Source organism: Phoxinus phoxinus (assembly GCF_949152265.1).
Source record: "Phoxinus phoxinus genome assembly, chromosome: 3".
NCBI lineage: Eukaryota > Metazoa > Chordata > Actinopteri > Cypriniformes > Leuciscidae > Phoxinus > Phoxinus phoxinus.
In genome coordinates this window covers 36,966,369-36,989,455 of record NC_136878.1, presented here as the reverse complement: position 1 = coordinate 36,989,455, position 23,087 = coordinate 36,966,369, and the positions used below count along the sequence as shown (strand labels likewise).

General features: G+C 39.5%; 1 protein-coding gene across 3 annotated transcripts in view; it reads left to right on the top strand.

The window, feature by feature from the left end:
- Positions 1-20,641, top strand: part of pik3r1 (phosphoinositide-3-kinase, regulatory subunit 1 (alpha)) — a 29,628-nt gene extending 8,987 nt beyond the window's left edge. The window contains exons 3-16 of one of the 3 annotated variants that reach the window (XM_079608705.1): positions 7,581-7,676; positions 7,771-7,845; positions 8,155-8,286; positions 9,898-10,099; positions 10,186-10,268; positions 15,035-15,137; positions 15,244-15,342; positions 15,459-15,639; positions 15,739-15,864; positions 15,976-16,118; positions 16,206-16,382; positions 16,482-16,556; positions 16,640-16,810; positions 16,974-20,641. In XM_079608705.1, coding sequence (XP_079464831.1) covers positions 7,581-7,676; positions 7,771-7,845; positions 8,155-8,286; positions 9,898-10,099; positions 10,186-10,268; positions 15,035-15,137; positions 15,244-15,342; positions 15,459-15,639; positions 15,739-15,864; positions 15,976-16,118; positions 16,206-16,382; positions 16,482-16,556; positions 16,640-16,810; positions 16,974-17,163 — 1,853 coding nt within the window. In that variant the 3' untranslated portion in view covers positions 17,164-20,641. Of the gene's footprint in view, positions 1-7,580; positions 7,677-7,770; positions 7,846-8,154; positions 8,287-9,897; positions 10,100-10,185; positions 10,269-11,953; positions 12,378-13,280; positions 13,582-15,034; positions 15,138-15,243; positions 15,343-15,458; positions 15,640-15,738; positions 15,865-15,975; positions 16,119-16,205; positions 16,383-16,481; positions 16,557-16,639; positions 16,811-16,973 lie in introns of those variants that run through there. The other 2 variants (XM_079608706.1, XM_079608707.1) reach the window with 2 other exon arrangements.
- The last annotated feature ends 2,446 nt before the right edge of the window (positions 20,642-23,087 follow it).

Sequence of the window (23,087 nt, the reverse complement as noted above, 5' to 3'; positions counted from 1 at the left end):
CAGGGCTGAATTGGCAAATCTTCTTACTGAAGGACAAGCATGTCTGCTGGGCGGATTAGCAACACATTGCGAGGTGGAGCAAGAGCAGCAGAAAAAAACTAAAAAAGCAGAACTGAAATATGCACAGAGTTTTGGTACTGCTCCTATTTATTGTTGTTGTGCGTGTTGGTTATGTGAGGAGACATGGAAGTGTTTGTGTAAGTTACAAACTAAATACCAGCAGTGGGAGAACATATCAGACGTAAATCCTTTTGTTTTTGAGACCATATAGTAAAGTCCAACTTCTTTAATTCTGTTTCTTTGGATTGTTTGGGATAATTATTGTCATTGCTTGGATTTTTCTAGAAGATTTTTTTTTTATGTGGTTTTTAGTGGGTAATTGACATTGAAAATTTCAAGAGTTATTAGGTTAAAATGTACAGTATGTTTAACCTGTTAGCCTGAAGCGCCACTTTTGAAAAATCCCCAGAAATGGCATACCCACACTAAAATAGATAGTGTTTATTAACCCTTTGTCCTAAAAACACAAGTATGGTCTCATTTGAAAGCTGACACCTGGCACTTTATTGGAAATGTAGAATTAATTATTGTCATAATGAAAAAAAAATTTATGAATAGCTTCAAAGTTGTGTAAGTTATTAGAAATTTATTTTTATGAAACATCTTCATGAAAATTAAATTGAAGTTGGCCCGTCAGCACTCTAGAAATGCACTCCAGCTAAAGACACATGTCTGACCATGTTATATTTAAAATTTGAAGGTGATAAGTCTAAAACTCTGTATTTTGTTAAATGTTTTTCAAGATCATGTCATATGACTTTATTTTGAATTGACTCTAAAATGCAAACTTGTGTTTATTGTCATCTATTAGCATCTATTCAGTCTATTGTCTCTATTGTTTTGTGGTGCAAACGAGCCCCATTCAGTGTCAGTCTCTCCTGCTCACATTCACACATCTCCAGCCTGGTTATGGCCCTGGTAATATGCATTTCTTTTGTTTGCATTATAATGCCTAAGGACTGGCTATTCACGGTTTTTCACCCCCTAATTTCTTTCATAATTATCACTTCACATTGAAACTGTATCAAATGCCTTTCTTGAACAAAGAAACATTTCAGTAAGCATTCCTATTTAGAAAAATTCATAAAAATAACAGCTAGATGGCAGGTGCACCTGAGCTAGCTAACGTTAGCATGTTAGCTTAGCACACCATCAATACACGACAATTTATGAGATTAAAACCATGTTTGTGCTCCAAACTTACTTTATATTGCAAGTCGAGTGTTTTAAATAACCTTCAGCGATCTTATGTGGCTTCAGATAAAAAAATCAGACAGAAAATGTATTATTTGATAGTATTCTGCACTATGCTAAGTCAATCGATTAGAATTACATTATAAATATAATCTACTATTATAAAAATACCTGACATGGCTCGAAGAACACAGGTAAATCAAATATCATTGCAATCATGTTTATTGTCTTCAAAACATCTTTATCTGCATGTTACAACGATCTCTGAAAGCTAGCTTTGTTTATGTTAGTGGCGTCCTGGAAGGTCACATGGTATGGCTCTTCTTCATGTGCACTGTGCATCCATATATGGATTATTCTGTGTATCTCTGGCGCCCTCAGTCTGCTGTATGAATTGAAAACACAGTACATCAGTGTATCCAGCGCGCATTATGCTTACATGGACGCATTTTGATATGAATTCAATAAATATTATTCCTGTCTATAGAAATCTGATGTAAACCTTTTTACATTTTTGAGCCAAAAGCCCCGAGGGACGTTGTTTTGTCACGCGTTCTCATGACAACAGCTGGAGAGTTTTTTTCTGAATGGACGCGGCTGATGCTCATAATTCATATTAAAGGTATCGACTCATTTTTTCATTACATAAATCCTGACACAAATTAAGACATAACTGTCACTATAAGTTTCTCAGAATACAATAGTGGTCAAATACTGAAACGTGAGACTTATATCTTTTTAATGATGTATAGTTTGTCAAGGTAATAACATTAAATCTGATAGTAACTTTGAACTATATAAAAAAAAAAACGCTTCAGAGCGTCCTCGCTCTGGTGAAGGCTAACAGGTTAAGGAAAGTTATATATTGCTTCTTGTGACTGTCTGGTCACCACCAGTTTTTCTATTTAGCATAACACAGTGTCTACACCAGACGCAAGCGACTCGACAAGATCAGATAGAACCCATTGTAATCAGTGATGCTACACTGGATGCGGCACATCACAAGTTCCCAACAATAAAATTATGCCCTATTCTATTTCTGACATACTCCAAATTGCGCTACTTCTGACACAGACAAATGATTTTCAGCGGTCACTTTGTCGCATCCAGTGTGGACAGCTGCTAGATCAGGGATTGGCAATTGTAGTCCTGCCTTGAAGCGTTCTAGTATTCCTGAAAGTCATTGATTAGCTTGTTCAGGTGTGTTTGTAATCAATGTCTTCAGGATAAATAGAAAGCTACAGTTAGCTAAACTCTGGCCCTGGGACCGAAGATGCCCATCCCTTTTGGCGGCGGCAGGAGTGTGTTGACTGATATAATATTGATTTGCCATCAGTGAACAAACACTGAGCAAGTAAACCCTGCATGCAAACTAAACCATAAATGCATTTGTTCACTTTCAAAAAATAATTTCCTGATAATTTCCTCACCCCCATGTCATCCAAGATATCCATGTCTTTGGAAATTAAGAAATTAAGGCTTTTGAGGAAAACATTCCAGGATTTTTCTCCATTTAATGGACTTAAATGGCAACCAAATATTCCAATGTTCAAAGAAGGTTAAAATGTCCGTCTCAATGCAGCTTCAAATGCTCGACACAATCCCAGTCGAGAAATAAGGGTCTTATCCAGCGAAACGGTCGGTTATTTTTTACCCCAAAAAATGTATTATATACTTTTTAACCACAAATGCCCGTTGTGTATCATCTCTGAGATGTGCCACGCATTGCGTCATCACGTTGGAAAGGTCACGCGTCACGTCATCTAAGTTATTTGTCTGTGTACTCCGGTTCAAAAAGGTAGGGAAGGGCGAAAAACTCCATCTCATTTTCTCCTCCAACTTAAAAATCATAAATTTAATTAATTATTTTGTATTATTTAAAAAAAAAAAAAAAATTACGACCTTTCCTACGTGATGACGTAATACATCTCAGAGATGGTACAAGACGGGCATTTGTGGTTAAAAAGTGTATATATATATATATATATATATATATATATATATATATATATATATATATAGCCTAATATATTTTAGAAAATGACCGCTCGTTTCGCTAGATAAGACCCTTATTTCTCGACTGGGATCATGTATAGACTTTGAAGCTGCATTGAGACGGACATTTGAACCTTCTTTGAACAGTGGGATAGATGGTAGCCATTGAAGTCCATTCTGTGTAGAAAAATCCTGGAATGTTTTCCTCAAAAACCTTAATTTATTTTCGACTGAAGAAAGAAAGACATAGGCCTAGATATCTTGGATGACATCGGGGTGAGTAAATTATCAGCAATTAAAAAAAAAAACTAATCCTTTAAAGCAACTGTAAAAACATAGAGCCTGTTTTCTTTATGTAAGATCTTCATGCTGTTTATCAGGGCATGAAGATTGAAAACCTAACCCATCTGTGTCACTGTGTTATTTCTCTATGTAACCCTGGATTAGTAGCCTCAGATATGTTATGTGTGTTGTAATTGTTTGGTGTGTGCTGCTGTCTGAGATCAAGCATTTTCACACACTGCCCTAGGGGAGACTCTGTCCCTCTTCTTTTACATTGAATGTTTCAGTTTCATTACTGCAAAATGTCAAATACAGTAGCCAATACAGTAGATGTTTCAAACCATCAGCACTAAAGCAGTGCCTTTTTGTCTTCAGTGTCACAGAGTCTCTGTTGAAATGTGGGTTGTTTGAAAACATTTCTTATTTTGATTTGAGGTGTTATATTTTTGTAACCAATAGGGGGCAACTCTAAATTTTCCTCATTTAGGCTATTTTAATAAGTTTTGGTAGCCTATTTCTTTGCATGTAACTGAAGATTTAATGTAGCTATACAACTGATTGCATAAACATGATTTATAGGAGACATGAACTTAACTCTTTCCCTGTGATTGATGGAAATTTCTGTCATTTGAAACAACGTTTGTTATACAGCATCTTCTGAAAGAGTAGGCTACTAAATCAAAAGATAACAGAAACATGTGTAAGCAGATTAGTGGTCGACCGATAGGCTATTGTTTTTAATTTTTTATTGCCGATATCTTGGAGAGCAGGGTGGCATATGTAAAGCCTATATTTTATATTATATTATGTTAGGCTATATATTATATTATATAATTTGGAAATACATTATTTGAAAATGGATTAAAAAATACATCTCTAAATTAAACCCTTACTTTTTAGATGGCAACTTCTTGATTCTGTAATACCGATTACACTTTTTCACAAATAAAAAAATAGTTGGAACAAATATGAATAAAAAGTAAACGCTAAACTCGTAATCTGGTAAGTTTGTGCGCTCTGGGAATCATTTTTTGCGAATAAAGACAAGGTAACACTAATTTTGACTTACAGCACAGTTAAAATAACATGGATATGACAGCATAGTTTGAAATCAAGGGTTTGAAGTATGTCAACCATGCATCTCCAGTGATGCTAAACGCTGTAATCTGCATTCAATTCACACGGACAGAATACATGCATTCATACACTTCAGAATATCATATATTGCATGTTCAGATATTCATACTACAAAAATATTCTGGGGGCCATGGAAATGGTAAAAAAAATGCTGGAGGTGGATGGCAAAGATTTAAAACGCGGGCATGAAAAAAGTTTTAAAGGGATAGTTCACCAAAATGAAACCAATGTCAGTTGAAAATGACTTTTTTTTTCTAAATTGGAACACCAACATTTTAAAGAATCTTCACACAACTCTTTTCTTTTTTCTTTTTTTTAGTTTGAAGGGACCATCTATTAAGCTACCAAGAGGAAAAATTACATGTAGTACAAATATTCACAGTAACCAGAGCAGCTGGTTAGCTACACCTTGACGATTGATAGCAGTTAAACTTGTTCCTCAAAAGCAGGCACTCCTTTATTGATTTCTGGGGGAAATGTGATCACCTAGTACTTTGCTTGAATGTCATTTCAAAGAACTAGTCAGTGATGGAAATGCTATACACAAATAGCCCCCTAAATAAAATTAACTGCTGAGGAAACTATCTTTAGCACCATATGCAACTCCTCTGATCTTGCTCTGTGGTTCAGACATGCTGAGATTGTCCCACAAAACCCAGACAGCTGCTTTTGCCTCCTTAACCTGTGGTCCCTTTATTTGCATCCTATGGCATACAAAAGAAAAAACAGGACCAACACATTTCAGACCTTACGCATGTTCAGACTTGTACATGGACCCTCTCTTCCTCTTCCAAGAGTTGCTGTGGCAACCGAAATCTGCAGTCACCGATTGGCTGTCTGAATCTGAGCTGGGCCGGGGGGGTTTTTGGCCTGTTTTCTGTTTGTTTCATTTTCTTGCAGAGAACTAGAGGATTTTACAGTTTTTTTTAATGCTCAAATAGTTAATGTTTACCCTTTACCCATAAAGTCTTACTGCACATGAGCTTGACCATGAATGCTTCTTTAATCGTTTCCATTGCTTGGCTGATTGTGTGATCTGAACTGCACAGCTTGGATAAATTAAACATAGTAGTTGGAAACAGAAGGGGTTTTCTTGTGGATCTTTCTAGAGCATTGTTCACAATAACACTCACTTAGTTACCTCTATTGCTACTCACAGTGGGTTGGTGAGCGAAGCGCGAGTGTAATGTGTGCGATCACGACACTATTGCTGAACTACCCAGTTGTTAGTGTTGCTTGCTAATACTTAGCATGGACAGGAGTGTTTACATAGCCTGAATTAAAATGAAGAACAGACTCTGGGTAAAACTTTAAGATGGGCTCTTTTAACTTTAAGACTTTAAGATCTGGACCTTTCAGCAACTTTCCATTGCAGTGTATTTTGCATGGTCGTACACCTAGGAAGTTAGTCTAGTTCTTCTTTATTTACTCAAGATGCTAGAGACGGTGTCTCAGGGACATAGTGGAACCTTGAACCAAAACATTTGAACTATTCCACTATCATCAATCCTGAATGTCATTCAATCTAGCCCCATGGAAGGCCAGTGCTATCAAGTCACCCTGAGTTACTTAGAAGCAACTCAATCCCCCCCTCCCCTTCCAGCCTCGCACCCTCTGTGGAAATGCCCATCCAATGCATGTAAATAAACACAAGACTCTTGGAATATTCAATTCTATGATGAAATGGGCTGTGCATTATGACTTACGATGTAATTGTTTAATTATTCTGTAATTACAGACCACCATAGTGTGACTTAAACTGAGCCAGTCTCAACTGCAAGACAGCATAGTGACTTAAGCCAATTCACCAAACGTATATGGTAAATGTGAAGAATCTGTTATATTACAGAACCATATTTGTCACTTTTGACCAGAACATTTTGAGCTAATGTAAAATTAGCCCAGCACTTTGAATCTGGATTCTAAGAAGTAGCAGGCTGGATAAGGTGTCCGTCTCTGGGCACAAGGTTACCCCTCAGTGCGGCGCATCAAAGTGGCACTACTCTCTAAATTTCTATATGAGGAATCTGTCGTTCACTCCCCCTGCCTCGAGTTCAGCAGTTCTCAGAAAATGAATAACTCCTTATGCTCGATGTCGCTTTGCCAGTAATGGACTCCAGATGGCTGTTGCCTTTCAAAGTTGAGTTCAAGAGAAGGGGTGTGATATGAGCAATATAACTTCTTTTACTTATCTCCCAGGCTAGCAAAAGAAAAAAAGTCCCAGATCCTTTGGACTAAACAAGACTATTATTTCTAATGGCTTAAACACCTATTTCCTCATGTGTGGTTGTTTTTTTTCCATTTAGGCAGCCTCCAAGCTTTTAATTTGAGTCATTCCTTCTAAGAAACTCGGCAAACTGTAAAGATCCTCTTGATACCTCTATTAAAAAAAAAAAAAACTCTGTAAAGGGAATCCATTCATAATATGCTGTGTTTGGATCTGTGGCCTTGGACGCTGCTAACAGTCAAGCCTTTTAGAAACCCAAGCCTTTTAAAATGCTGTGCACCGAATCCAAATAAAGCTCACGCCAGTCCCGCAGCCCTTTCATGCTCACACCTGGACTCGTAGATCTCAGTAACCCTCTACCCAACACCAGAGGCTGCATATTACGGTCTGTTTACTTTATCCTTCTCGTCCACCTCCACTGCACACTTAATCATATCCTACCGGTCAGCACCAGCCTTAAACACACTTAGATGTGCCGTCCAAACGTGCTCCTTGCTGCACCACATAAATACATGAAGATGACTATTGATCTAAGCGTCCTGTGACTGTGGGTCATGCTTTAAAGTTCTTGTTTTCCTTGGAGGCTTTGAAATTATGGTGTTTGGTGCTTAATGAAAAGCTAGTAGAGTTGTTCAAAGGTACCTGGTGGCTTTTTGGTATGATTGTTTAACTTTCTCTCCTTTAGGCTCAAGCACTCTGTTAGACCTGACGGAGCAGTTTACTCCTCCAGAGATGGCACCGATCATGCTGCTCAAGCTCCTCGAGGCCATCGAAAGGAAAGGTGAACCCATTACGCGTACTTTTTCGTCGTAATTATTACTTAGCCTATTTATTTTTTGTGCTCATGTATAAACTCGCATTTAAATTCTGTACAGGTCTAGACAACCCTACTCTCTATCGAAATTTCACTGCTGGAGGGGGGCTGGATGTCAGACAATGCTTTGATAATGGTAAGTGACACATTCCATTAGCTGTAGCCACTGTTAACTGTTAGGTCCATGCTGAGTGCGAAATGCAACAAAATCACAGCCTTATCCAGCATGCCTGGATATTCCTATTGTACTAATTTCCCAAACACTCCAACCCAAAGTATTAAAAGTGACATCTCGTCTCACACAATTTCTCAGCCATTCAGAATTATTTTAGAAACCACATATCAACCACCCAGAACAACCTAGCATTGTAACATTGAGCACCATTTTCAATGTGATGTTACAAATACCTTCCTGTCTCACTGATGTTTGTGTTCTATGAATCAGACCCTGCCTTGGTGGATCTTGAGCAGATGGACCTTCAGATGTTGTGTGATGGTCTGAGGAGGTATCTTCAAGATCTACCTCAGCCCGTCATCCCATCTATGATTTACACTGAGATGATGCGCATCGCTCAAGGTGAGTTTCCATAGGATTACTGCACATCAACATTAGGTCAACAGCCCTCAAACTCTCTTGGGATTTCTATGACGTAGTATTAATCCATGTTAGTACTGCCATTTGAATCATTGGATTTACACCAGGATGAGTTTCCCATTCTCAGTTTGCTCCTAAACTGTTTAAACCGATATGAAATGCTGTTCCTTAAGTCTTTTTTCTTTTCTTTTCTTTTCTTTACTTTTAAATCAGTTCACTCAGTGGTCATCTCAGTAAGGGTTTTTAAAACTTTTTGTAGCCTGGGATCCATTTCCAAGAACCCCTTCATAATTATAACAGTGACCAAAGTTAATGTGGGTAGGTGTAATGAACATAATATGCTTGTTTCATTGGTGCTAACGTTTTTTTTTTAAATATAATGCAGCACAATTATATTATTTGCCGTATTTTCCGGAAAATAAGTGACACCTATAAGTCGCAGCAGATCAAACTTGCGTTGTTGAGAGAGAAAAAGAACACCGATAATTTGCAGTGGTGTGTGTTGCATTTCATTATTACATTCAAAAATAATGTAAAATACTGGTAAATATAATGCAACGTTAACAAACATTATAAGACTATAAACATGCATTACTTCCCCTCATTCCAAATCCTTTAAATTTAATGGTAGCCTATTCAGAACAAAACAAAAATATAAAATATATATGTATAAAATAAAAATAAATTATTTATTTATTCTTTCATTAATGAATTACAAACAACATTTATTTTAAATGCCAAGCCTATAACAAACTTATTTAAAGTGAAACTGTAACTGAACCCTATAGTGGGCTCACGGAGATCTTATTCGACATGATTTGTTTCCATGAATGAATCGTTATTACTATAACTACATTTCATAATAAGAGCCACAGGGTGGTGCTATTGTTCTCAAGATTTTTGTTAGCCAGATGGTGAGCCTCTTACAATGGTAGTAAAGTAACGCAAGGTGTCACAGTCTCGTGACCTTCTAAAAGCAGCAGACCAGGCTCATCTGTTAAGATTGTGTGGTTGAATCATCACAGCACATACTTTTATGAGTACACATGTTCCAACACTTATCTGATTTTGTGTCTACTAACCCCAGCAAATTCAATTGTGAAAAGTATTCCAGGTGTTGTATTGGCCGTTGAATTTATCTGCCCTTGCTGTGTGACTGAACATTCTGTACATATGCAGAACAAATATTTGGCAGTGTAAACTAGCGTGTATCCAATTTAAGAGAGAGAACAGTGTTGTTGGGTATTTTTTTTTTTTGCTTTGCACTTCTCTTTTTGGTAGTGTAAAGTCACGTGGCTGGAAACAGGATATCTGTGGTTAATAGACCTAAAGCAAACCTGAAAACTTATCTGCTACATCAGCGCTGTGAACCAATCATCTCTCAGAGTACCTTACTCTGTCATTGTCTCGCTTAAGATCTTTTGCGGTTAGTTGCACACCAAGTGCAATTTTCCAAAAAATTTTGCATATGGCCTCACTGATTATTGGTATGTTTATCTCACTTTAAATATATATATCACATGACGCCACTTTCAGTGTTTGTAGGTGGGTGTTAGAAAGCCCTTGTTTACACTCTTCTGCCTGTCCCTTCAGAAGTGCAGGGTGCAGACGAATGCGCACATCACCTGCGGCTGGTGGCCAGCTCTTCTGCACTTCCCCCGCAGTACTGGCTGACCCTGCAGAGTTTGCTGCGCCACTTCTCTCGTGTATGTCAGGCCTCAGCAGCTAACCTGCTCAGTGCTCGTGCCCTCGCTGAGATCTTCAGTCCGACACTCTTCAGACATCAGCCCACCAGGTAAATCCCGACACATACGCTAATGATCATGTTGTTGCCAGCTAGCCTGCTAGCAAAAAAACTGATGTTTCTTTTTCCCTTCCCAGTTGTGAGCCCAGCCCAGAGGCACACATCAGGATAGTTGAAGTCTTGGTGACCAGTGAATGGAGTGACAGTCAGGCAGCACCAGGTAAAAACACTATAACAACTTTAAGACAATGGTTCTCAACCAACCTTTAAATTATTTCAATTTAGTTTTCTTAAGAATCTTAATTAATGCTGGAGAGAGAAAAAACACAAGTACAACATTTAACTGATGTCTTATTTAAATAATGTCGGGTAATGGAGTCAAAAGGGTTGAGAAATATTTATCTAAAGCTTTGCATACAGTGTAGGCAATGGGATAGTGATGGCTAACTGGATTCAAACCAGTGTTGTCCAGATAAGCACCATTGTGACACATGCACATTTAATGATGTATTGGAGTAGATGGCAACAATGAGGAGAAGATAGGGAAAGGTACCTGGAATTTAAATTTGTGTAATGGGCTTGCACCTGGGTTTGCCGCATGAGACACCTTGGCTTACTGGTAAGTGCTAGCCACTAGGCCACAGCTCCAACTGATGTTCACACTTTTACAACAGATCAAAATGCACACACTACTCCAAAGAATGTCTAAAATGTATTAAAAAAAGATTACAAAAAAGGTAGATGTCTGTTTCTGATGTGTTTTATGCAACAAAAGGGAAGACAGCATTGATATTCTTTTTTCTTTTCTTTTTAAAAAAATTTTTTTTGGGGGGGATATCGCAATAAAGGCAAAAATCACCCCAAAAAGAAAAGGAAAAAGAAAGAGGGGACAGGAAGCGAGGTGGGAGAGAGCCGGGGGACGGGATCGGGAAAGGGCCATGAGTCGGGTCACCCGAAGCGCAACGGCACTATATGTCGGCGCGCTGACCATGAGGCTATTGGTGCCGACAGCACTGATATTCCTAAACTCTTATATGAAGTAGCCTTTTCACTTCAGCTGATACTATATCAATGTTTAATGGCTGGGAGTGCTCTGTCTAAAAATCTGTGTTCCACTCCCTTGCTTTTGTGGGTCAGGTTCATTTAGAGATGGGGCAGGCCACATAGACACTTCTGCTGTGTCTGACTGTGTTTGTATTTGTGTGTGTGTGTGTACGCACGCTGCCCTGAACACAGACCAGTTGTCCAGTTGGGCTTTTATAGCACTAGTAAAGTCTCTCTCCCTGCTTCTCTCCCTGTCTTTATCCGTCTATCTCTCTCCCAAGTCTGTCTGTGTGACCGTTTAAATGTTTTATTACCTGTTAGGGCCTATTTATACCTTACCCTGGCATGGAGCAAGCTCAGCTGTCAGTAATTTGCACCTGCAGGAGGCTGGGTTGGGCGAGACGAGTCCAGACTCAAAAGCACACTTGCCTCCTTACTGCTCGGGCAGCTCAGTTTCTTCCTGTACAAGCTTTTACACAAACATGGGTCACACAAGTGCCACCTTTTACTGTTTCTTGTTGCCTTACCGACCTGCCCATACTTGATTTCCTGCACATGTAGCGGTGTTTGTAGCTGTTGATGTGTGTGTTAATATGAGCGTGTGGATGCGTGTGTGCACATGTTCCTAGTTACTAGGTGGCTAATTTAAGCAGGTGGCAAAAGGCCCACTTGGAATTGGGCTGGCTTCAAGTGCGGTCTGCTCCACAGAGCTCTCTTGTTAGCTTGCAGCGGCGGCTGTTCTGTCTTGCATGCATTCTAACACACACACACACATTTTCTACGATCACTTCCGAGGACTTTACTCCACCCCCTGGCCCCCTCCTGCCTGTGGCACATTCCCCTCCCAAAACATAAGGGTGCACAGCTCAGCAAATATTTGAACCTGAGCGAGTTAATCATGAGACTGAACCCTTGGAGCCAGGGAGAGTGAATGAGCAGAGAGAGAGAGAGAGAGCGAGAGAGAGTCGGCTAGCAGCAGTGCGACCCCAGCAATCATTTACCCAGCCGTCCCGGAGCAGGCGTCATTCTCCACCACTCTCAGACCTTCTTTAGTTCTCCGGACGCAACCCGTCGCACCAACTCTTTTCTTTCCCAACTCGGATTTTGCTGGATTTCTAAAGACTGCTGCAGTGATTTTGAGACTCCTGCACTAGTCAAGTGGGCACATTTTTCAAGACCACAAAAGTACCATCTTTTTGGATTTACCAATAATTCGGAATAATGCTTACCGGACAGACTTGCTGAACGAAAGGTTGACTATTGCTGATCATGCACAACTTGCAATGTAAGTGTGTGGTTTTGGTGTCTCAGGAAGTTTGGTGTAATGATTGGGTTACTTTTATCAAAAGCAGTTAGGTAGACGGAAATGTATCAAAGTAAAGCAGCATGTCATCACTTCAGGGAGTTACCCGGTTTTTCATAGTTCATGATAGTGGTTCTTTTATAAGGTCCTATTTTATGTCCTGTTCTAGCTCTTCCACTAAAGCTCTGACAGGCTTGAATATCAGTGCTACTCTTCTGTACGAGTGTGTACTTGATACTTGTGTGTATCAAGACTAGCACTCCAAGTGCGACCTGTAACGAAAAGTGGGTTAACTTGTTTGACTGACACCGGCATGTCTGAGCATGCGAGGTGAATGTGTTTCATTATTCATCGGCTCCAATATAAGTTAGGGTATAGAATTTCTTTAAAATGCAAGGAGTCCACTAAAATTCTAAATTGAAGTTTTAAATTATTTTTTACACACTACTTTGATGTCCCAGTGGCAGTCAGTTGCACTTGACTTACTGCATGACTGTTAAGCACCCTAGCTGAAGTGCCTTTCTGACCTGTCATTAGAGTGCCAAGCATGACAATAGCCCACGTTCCTGTGACCAATTTAACCCTACTGAGAAATGCGGCTATTTCAGGTACCCTCTCAAGCATGTATAGCTGATCTCTACCCTCCTACAGTCCTCTGTGAGTCGCATGTGGGGATTATAAGAAGTATTTGCAAGCCATGCCTGCCTCCTGACCTGGCCTTGTCTTTGACGTAGGGACTGCCTACGTGCCGCTGCAGCAGCAATTTTGTCTGCCTACCAGCAGAGAGGCCGTACTGAATACTTATGCTCAGTGAGGCGGGGCTTAGCAAAGCTGCATCACAGATACAGGAAGGGAGGGGGTGACAGAGAAAGACCGTAAAGCTTCAGTTCTTTTTCTCATTCGAAAGACGCTGTGCTGCAGTGCACCTTGTCTGTGATATAACTCCCTCTGTTTGGCAGCAACAAAACGGCTTTGAGAACGCCTGTGTTCCACACGGATAAAGGATATCGCTGGATCACACAATTAAGAGCAGATACATCTTTCTTTTGGTGCACTTTTAATTGTCGACTTTTGAACGGACAAAGCACTGTTGCAATGACATCATTGCACTTAGGACTTGGAAGAAATAGAGGCAGGTGATGAGGCAGGAGTGGCCAGCAACAGTCCTGCAGCACCATTGGCTGGGGTAAGTGATGTAATGGCTTTCACTGACCCCACTCTCCAAGGCTTTTAAAAAATTGGTCTCAAACCGATGAGGGCGAAGAACCTGGATTTATAGTATACGTTCAGTGGCGGTTTGCAAAGAAACTGCATGCGTATCCTTCCAGATATGCAACACATCATTAGGCATGGCGGATTTAGATAGTCCACGACTTGACACTGGATCAGGATCTGGATCAGACCTCCTGTTTTACATAGAAATAGACGCGCCAGGTAACTGTTGAAGTTGGTGCATTACAAACATGTCATTCGTAAGTCTTAATTTGATGGGTGACAGCTCTGTCTGTGGTCTTTGATGCATCTGTTGGTCTTAAAATGGGTTTAACGTTTTGCCATTGGTGTTTTCTTATGGTAACAGATACTTTAGTCATTGTGTATATTTTAATGGTGGTACCACAAAGCATGGGATGATTTGTTGGTTAGATTCTTGTATCTGAATTAATATCTTTGTCTGTGAGGTTTATACCCTGTGATTGCACTAGGCAGAAAATGCTTAGCGATGATAGTGACTGAAGTGAACAAAAGATGAGACAGTGAGTGTGCATGAGATGGTGTGTGTGGGGTGGAGGGGGGGGTTGGTTGGAAGATAAAAATAGCCCACCGCTTCAGCTCTGCCTCATGCTCCACGGAGACTGCACTGCCCCCGCTGCTTCCCGTCACACGGCCCAGCAGCCAATCAAGTGCTTTCTCTGCCTCTATCCAGCGAAGCAACATGTTCTCAATGGTTGAGGATTTTTGCATGATTGTGCACAATGCATTGCTTTGAAAAACCCATTAGTGGGTATATGCCTGCTGTCAAATGTCATTGCTTCTAGAAACAGTGTTAATTCTGTTTAGAAACACTTGTTGTAAAAGTGAAAGGATGCATAAAATAACTGATTTAAAATCTAAATTATTCCCTGTTTTGCATCTCCATGACTCAGTATTCTGATTGGTACATCTCACGAATAGATTATGTGGTATAATGCTGACCGGATCAGGAAATGGTGATGAAATTAGTTTTTTTGGAAGGGGCAATGAAATGCATTCTCCCTGAGTCAAGAATCCGACTCCCTGCTGAGCGCTCAAGAGGCATGTGTTCAGCTGCATTTAATGAAATGGAAGACACTGGGAGGGGAGGAGGCAAGAGATCTGGGAAACTGCAGTAACCGTTGCATGGTTCTAAAACATGACTGTCGCATTGGAAGGAAACCTGCATCGTTTACTTGACAGCTGAAGGATGTTTTGACGATTTTCATTTTTCTTCATAAGATTAGCATTCTTTGGTTGGACTGGTGTTTCATATTGAAAACACAGATATATCATTCAGGACGCATAGATTTGGGCATGCCTCCACATGTTTTATATGTAAATGACCTTGAGTGCTTCTAGTTTATCAGCAGTTAGGTTCTCAATAAGTTTCTCTTTTCTCTTTACAGCACTACCTCCCAAGCCACCCAAACCAACGTCTGTCACTAACAACGGTATGAACAACAATATGGCTCTGCAAGACGCTGAATGGTACTGGGGGGACATCTCCAGGCAAGTACTCATCAAACCTAGTGTTTGGTTAAAGCATGCTTTTTTATTGATATCATTATTTATTTATTTTGCTTCTTGTAAAAGTGTGAACCTCTTTCTGTTGCAGGGAGGAGGTCAACGAAAAGCTTAGGGACACTGCTGATGGTACTTTTTTGGTTCGAGATGCCTCCACTAAAATGCATGGGGATTACACGCTCACACTGAGGTACATTCTCCTTTGTAAACCCAAGTGTGTCTGAATTCCTTTTTATTTAGGGTGCTTGCCTTGACGTTGCCAACTTTAAGGATTGCTCTAAATCCTTATTTTCATTGACCATACAGGAAGGGAGGCAACAACAAGCTAATCAAAATCTTCCACCGGGATGGGAAGTACGGCTTCTCAGACCCCCTGACTTTCAACTCTGTGGTTGAGTTGATCAACCACTATCGGCACGAGTCTCTCGCCCAGTACAATCCCAAACTAGATGTGAAACTACTGTATCCTGTATCTAAGCACCAACAGGTAATGGAATATGCAGTGTCCTCCTGCAGAACTTTTCTCTGGATCATCTAGTTTATAACAGAAACATTTTATTGGATGTTTTTTTTTTTTTTTTTATAGGATCAAGTGGTAAAGGAGGATAACATTGAAGCTGTTGGGAAAAAGTTGCACGAATACCACCAGCAGTTCCAAGAAAAGAACAAAGAGTATGACCGACTCTATGAGGAATACACTAGAACATCACAGGTTTGCTCTCCCTAAATATATTTGATGACTTGACGATATGTATTTCAGTAAAGCAATCTCAGAGCTCGATAAAGTGCTTACATTCTGACATGGTTTTTGTCTGCTCACTAGGAAATACAAATGAAAAGGACTGCTATTGAAGCTTTTAATGAGACCATAAAAATATTTGAAGAGCAGTGCCAGACGCAAGAACGATACAGCAAAGAATATATTGAGAAGTTTAGAAGAGAAGGCAACGAGAAGGAAATCCAAAGGTGAGTCTTGAAGCTGAAAACCTAAAATAGTCTTTTGGAGAACATTTCAGGACTTTAATGCAACATCTCTCCAATGTTTCATTGCAGGATCATGGTCAACTATGAGAAGTTAAAATCGCGCATCAGTGAAATTGTGGACAGCAAGCGACGTCTCGAGGAAGATCTGAAGAAGCAGGCGGCGGACTACAGAGAGATTGACAAGCGGATGAACAGCATTAAGCCTGATCTCATCCAGCTCAGAAAGACCAGGGATCAGTACCTCATGTAAGCTCATCTATAGTTTCTGTACTTCAAATATGACACAGTCTTGCATTTAGAAACGACTACATGGAGAGCAACATAATGATTTCTGTTGCTGCACAGGTGGTTGACACAGAAAGGGGTCAGACAGAAGAAACTCAACGAATGGTTGGGAATCAAAAACGAAAACCAGGACGAGTGAGTATTCTTATCACATTATAGCTGTTTGATATTAAAGTCTTCCTGCTTTCAAAATTTAACTCTTCACATCTTTACTACAGGCAGTACTCGATGGTGGATGACGATGAGGATTTGCCACACCATGATGAACGCGCCTGGAAGCTGGGTAACATTAACCGCATCCAGGCTGAGGCCCTTCTGCGGGGCAAGAGAGATGGAACATTCCTGGTCAGGGACAGCAGCAAATCTGGATGTTACGCCTGCAGTGTTGTGTATGTATCACTTTTTTTGTGCTTGTTTGATGTTGAGGCTTTTTTTTTTACCTAATTATTGGAGAGTTTATATGTTATTACGGACATCTGTTGACAATCTTTGCAACTAAGCTGAGACTCAAAAGGCAATGATGACTAAAACCATCTCTTTGTCTTCTCACAGTGTGGATGGTGAGGTCAAGCACTGCGTCATCAACAAGACACCGACAGGATTTGGCTTCGCTGAGCCCTACAACCTTTACAGCTCTCTAAAAGAACTGGTCTTGCACTACCAGCACACATCCCTGGTTCAGCACAATGACTCTTTGAATGTCACGTTAGCATACCCAGTCTACGCACACCAGAGACGGTGAGGACTTGTGAACACACCCTTGGGTCTCGTTACAAACACGGGAGTTGAGGAAGGGCCTCCCCTTCAAATGGAGATGCCTCCAGTAAGGCTGCTACCGTGGGGCTGCTTTTTGCCTTGAAACGGCTTGTCAGAAAGACAAGAAAGCAAAACCCAAAACGAACATTTCAGCCACTGAGACTTTTTGCCAGTCTGAATGTAGTTTTAAACTCACTCTCCCAAAATGGAGGACTTCGGAGGCCTTTTCCAAATGGTGCTTGTTCATTTCAAAGCTTTACCCGCTGCTGGAATGTGGAACATTGATTAAACCTCGAGAGTGAATTTTTTTTTTACCTCTTCTACACCCTTACCTGCTCAGTTCAGGTCCCCTTTTGTGTGTATGTGTGTGTTTGCGTGTGTACGAGAGAATGTGATGTGACCAAAACTCACAGTATCTGAAAGCTATCGGGATGTTCAACATGTTGGTGTTAAACTTTCACGAACAGACCATGGAATCACCTGATCAAATGTAGCAAGATGGCACTTTCGAAACAGTATACTAGTTTTCCTGTAAAAGACTCCTACTCAAACTTTGATATGACACGTCTCGCCTGTAACAGCGCGACGGGAAGCGAATGAGATGCTTGGCATTTCCTTTGCAAGCATTATAGTGACGGACTCTAAATCCTTTTCTGCTTTTATGGATTGACACGAAAGGAACTGAAATGGATTTTACGCTGTACATACATCAAAAGCTACGTGACAACACCATATTGTACCAAAAAACGCAGTTCTTTCTCAGTTGTATTCTAATCTGCTATGCAAATTCTGTATTTTCCGTCTTCTCTGCAGAGTTGTGATTTTATTTTACATGTTGCTACCCATAATATAAACTTGTTTTTATTGCTTAAAGTCTTTTTGTATGTATCTAAGATGATATTTTAAGTCTCAAAATGCCAAGAAAGGTGACTTCAGTTTTACAGAAGAAGTGAGGAAAAAAGTACTTTATTACATATTTCTTTATCAGCCGCTGGTAAAAATTAAAGAGAGTATTTTATTAGTCTTTTTCACTTGGAGCTGATTTTCTCTTGGGCAGAGCCTGGAGGACATTAGTGCTGCTTCTGTCTTCATTAATAGTGATATATATCTGAACTAGAGCAAACATTAGTGAATAAACCATGACATTTGAAATAACTGCAACTGAATGATCAGTCACAACAAAACAAAACTGCAGGTTTCCAATCATATATAGACGGTTATTTTGTGATATTCTTCCCATAATCAACAGCGTATTGATTTGATCCTCTGGAGTGATGAGGGGGGGGGACTATCATTTCGGTGATAGACATGACTCCCTCTCATTCCTTGTCAACAGTATTTTTTTCTGTATCAGAAAATCCTTAATAGTGTTTACATAGATGGATCAGCTCAGTTCGACTAGTACCCAACGTTATAGTTTGTGCCACATTCTCTAAAACGCAAAATTTTGCTACAAAGTCAGGGGAGCCTACCGGCTTGACATTTACGGCTAAATACAGTATTTCCACTTTATTATCAGCGACGTCAGTATTGCTTTTGTCTTCTGCTCTTGTCTCACTTGGCAAATGCATTTGATATTTTGCATAACTAAACATCAATGTGACATCCGTAATTAATTTCATTAATATATTTTGAAATCGTTTGACTCCATGTTTTAACTAGGCCCGATTGCCTTAAAATTAGTCAGTTATATGTTTAAGCAGACAGTACTGTTGACTCCACCATTTTGAGTTTCTTGAATTGAAATAATGGATGGAATGGTAATGTTTTTTGATGGCACGTCTCTATACGCACAATTGTCATACACTATTATGATTTGCCCAACGAGTTCTCAAATGATAAGATTATTAGACCAAGTAAACTAGATTGTGGTTTGAGGTACATATTTGAATTTCACATGCCAATTCTTTTCAAATTTTTACAGCTTCGAATCGAAAATCGAATTCTACGAATTTATTTCAGTTGAATCTCTGCAAATGTCCCTCTAAACCTACTCAATTTCCATGAAAAAAAGAGTCTTTCATGGTATCTTATCTGGGGCTTTTTTCTTTTCTGTCTCCCATCTTTCTGTTCAATGTTTTATGCTTTTTTTTCACCTCTCGCTAAAGCCAACAAACTTCCATGTTTCACATTACCGCGATAGTCCTCTGTCTGCTGCCCCTGTTCTAAGAATTTTGTGAATCCAGTTTTTTCTTTTCTTTTTGAAATTGTATAGTATTGATTTACAGTCATTGTTAACACAATGTTGAAATTGAGATTAACCAGTGTGTTACAGTTCTAAAAAAAAAATCTTCAGATCTGTATTGGCTTTTTTAAGATAAATAAATTTGTTTTAGAAAAAAAGGCTTTGGTGTTTTATAATTTCTAGTCTCTAGATAATTTCTTGTTCTATAGAAGTCAAGCCTTTAACAGTTGACTGTTGAACTCCATTTACGGTTTCAGAGACTTGAGGTTATGCAAATGTTGTGGTGTGTGATATGATGCACGACATTGATGTCACCAGTCACCAAATGGGCTGAAGGTTATAGAACATTTTGTTCTCAACGCTTTTTACTTTTTTTTCAGTTATTTCCTGGCCAGCAATTCGTGAAGGTATTTTACTAAAGTGCCTAACTGGTTCTTCTGAGAATTTCAAAGGTGACAATCCAACAACAAACATTGTTTGATTTTTCAAAACACTAAAGTGTGTTGATATTACATTGGCCCAATAATGCAAAATTATTGACATGACAAGATGAATAGGAAAGTTAACAATGTGACTAGCTTCAAACAAGTGACAGGTGAACTAGTACATTGTACCAAATGCTTAATTTTGAAATGTAAAGAAGTGGCACAACTAAATTGCTTTAGGGATGCACTGATATTTAAATTCTGGTCAGATAAGCTTATAATTTTTTTCATGTTATGGCCAATATTAAAATATTTCATCAATATAAATTAAAAAAAGAAACATTAAATACTAAAATCAAACTAAAAATGTTAATATTTTTAAAAAGTTGATGGTATATGTTATTAAATTCACACACTGCATTTGTGTCCCCCTCTTACAATAGTGTGTACCTTCTAAAACCGGATGTCAGATGTTTTCCAATGTGATTTACATCTCAACAGCAACAATTACTGCAGCTCTTACCCTTTGAATTGCTCAAAAAAAAAAAAATACTTTGGTATTGCAAGACTTGAGAAGTGGCTTTGAAAGTTGTGACCCATTTTCTGCTGTACTATAGGAATTGGTTGACCATGCAGTTCTTTACAAAGACACTCTGCAAGAGTTTGTCAGACGGAAACAGTAAACCACAGACTTGAGCAGCGTCAAATGCACTGTTCTCAGAAAAAAAGAGTGTACACCCGTACTCTCACATCATTAAAACAAATCTTCTGATATAGATGCATGCCATGCATTTTCCACCATGATGGCCAGCATTTATGCCACACTTTCTTATACATTGATCTTTGCATTGATCAATAAAAAATATAAAAAACGTTACTGTATTGGTTTGTTTAAATATCTTTATTTGTCATTGTACTGAGTCAGTGCACAGGCTTAGTTATTTGTCTTTAGTCAAGTCAACCTTTATTTGTATAGCACATTTAAAAACAACAGAAGTTGACCCAAAGTGAAAGCAAGAATAAATAAACATATTTAAATGCAACATCATACATTCTATCAGCTTCAAGAACCCATTTCATGATCAATTCAATAGCCAAAGAAAACAGTTATGTTGTTAAAGAAGACTTAAAAATGGCTTGCGATGAAGTGTCAGGGTTCAGTGTCATTCTCCCTGTGTTTGCAGTCGTGTGCAAACTCCCTGTCAAGTCAAGTCATCTGGGTAGGTATAAAAAAATATTAAAGAAAAGCCTTCATTCTTCTGCCATTGAGTCATCACCTCATCTCCTCAATCCCAAACCCTGACGGGCAGATGACCTCACATGGAAAGGAAGACTATTCCATAATTTCGGACCCTTCACCAAAAAGGCACGGTCACCCGTAGATTTATAACGGTAACGAGGAACTGTCAATAGCAGTTGGTCAGAAGTCCTGAGTGCTCTAGTTGGAAAGTAAGGGTGTAAAAAAGGTCACCAATATATTTGGGTGTGAGACCAAATAGTGCCTTGTAAACAAAAGTAAAAAAATGTATTAAGGTTAAAACACTAAAACCAGTTAAAAAACTTATTTGGCTAAAATGTAATGTTAAAACCACATTGTTAAAGTTAAAAATAATTAATTGAAATTTTTGGTACCTGGTGTGTTGAGGAAATGGACCAGCCTTTGTGACAAAGAGGTTCAAGTAGGAAATGGAACTGTGTTTATGGGAATTCAATGTGTTGTTTTTGGTCCTCTGTCAGTTTTAAAGGCTCAAGCATGATTTATCTTGGAATGGGTTCTATTTCCTGTTATTTAACCTGAATGGAATATGATTCTTGATCTTTTTATCTGTTTATTTTATTTATCCTTTAATGAGGCTTGAGGTCACTTTTTTCTTGCTTAGGCAAGATTCAACATAGAAGACCAGTTTGCTTCCTGTTTGTGACTATGGTCTTTTTTGTTGTTGTGAATTGTTAATGCATCACAGCATGCACATTGCAATAGGTTCGGAATGGCATGCAGAAAGGATATCTGGAGTATGACTGACATAGATTGCAACACGTAAAGTGGCAGTCTGATTATGTTCCCTTTCAGTCAGTCACGGTCGACGTTACGTCAGAATGACTGACGAATTGTGATCTCATCTGAGAGCCCAATCACCTTCGAGTGTAACTAAGCGAGCCAATGCACATTGGCGTGTGAGAGTTGCATCCCGCATCCTACCCCGAGAAGTGAGTATTTAAGGAAGAGCGCGTGTAATCGGCAATTCAAACTTTCGCTTCAGAGCCGAGCGTTTACGGTGTGCTACGAGGAAGAAGGTCGTCTAGACAAGTGTTGATGCCTGTCTGCATGGTCCTCCTGCAAGTCTATCAGGCCAAGGCACTCAAAGAGCTGCACAAGGGTAGTTCTGACCGGGGTTGGATGCAGAATATTGCCCACAGCGACGGACCTCGCTCTACGTGCGACGCAAGTCACTCACGGTCTCTGGGTTAGACGATGCCCACACTTGTAGTCCAGGACACCTATGGCTTAACCTGGTTGATATGAGGGAGACAAATACAAATTTCTCGACTCCTCGATCTCCCAGGCGATGCGGGAGAGAACTTCTCCCAGCAGTTCTTGGCTGCACAGAAGCAGACGGAGGCGATCTGGCACACCCTGACAGGCTTCTGTCTGCACCCTGCCACCGGCTGCAGCGCCTCCTTCAGAGAACAGGGGTTACAATAGAAACCTAGACGTTCCTCTTTCTTTGTGGAAATTTACTGTTGCCAATGTTGCCTTGGCTTTTGGCTTGCTTAGTTGGGGGCATTTAATATTCAACAATATTATTGATCTGCCATTTTCTTCTAGAAACAAACTTTGTTGTATTATTTTCATGTCATCGCTGTGAAGCTGCTTTGATACAATCTGTATTGTAAAAAGCGCTATATAAATAAAGGTGACTTGACTTGTCTTTTGCAACCTTTACAACAACCACCAACCTACCATCTAGAAAACAATATATGGACAAAAGTATGTGGACAAAAGTATTCTCACTTCTGAATATTGAGTTTGGCTAGGAGTCTTAATTCCAGTGGAAACAAATTATTAAGGCTAAAGCATACAATGACATTCTAGAGAATTGTGTGCTCTCAGAAGGGCCCCTTTGTTCCAGCATGCATCAAATACACATGTGCACACAACTAGGTCCATATTGAAATAGTGTATTGAGTCTGTTGTGCAAGAACTAGCCTAAACAAAAGCCCAGACCTGAATACCTTTGATATTAATTAAGTGAGTCAAGCCCAATGCCAAAGGCCTACCTCCATGATGCATTTTGGGTC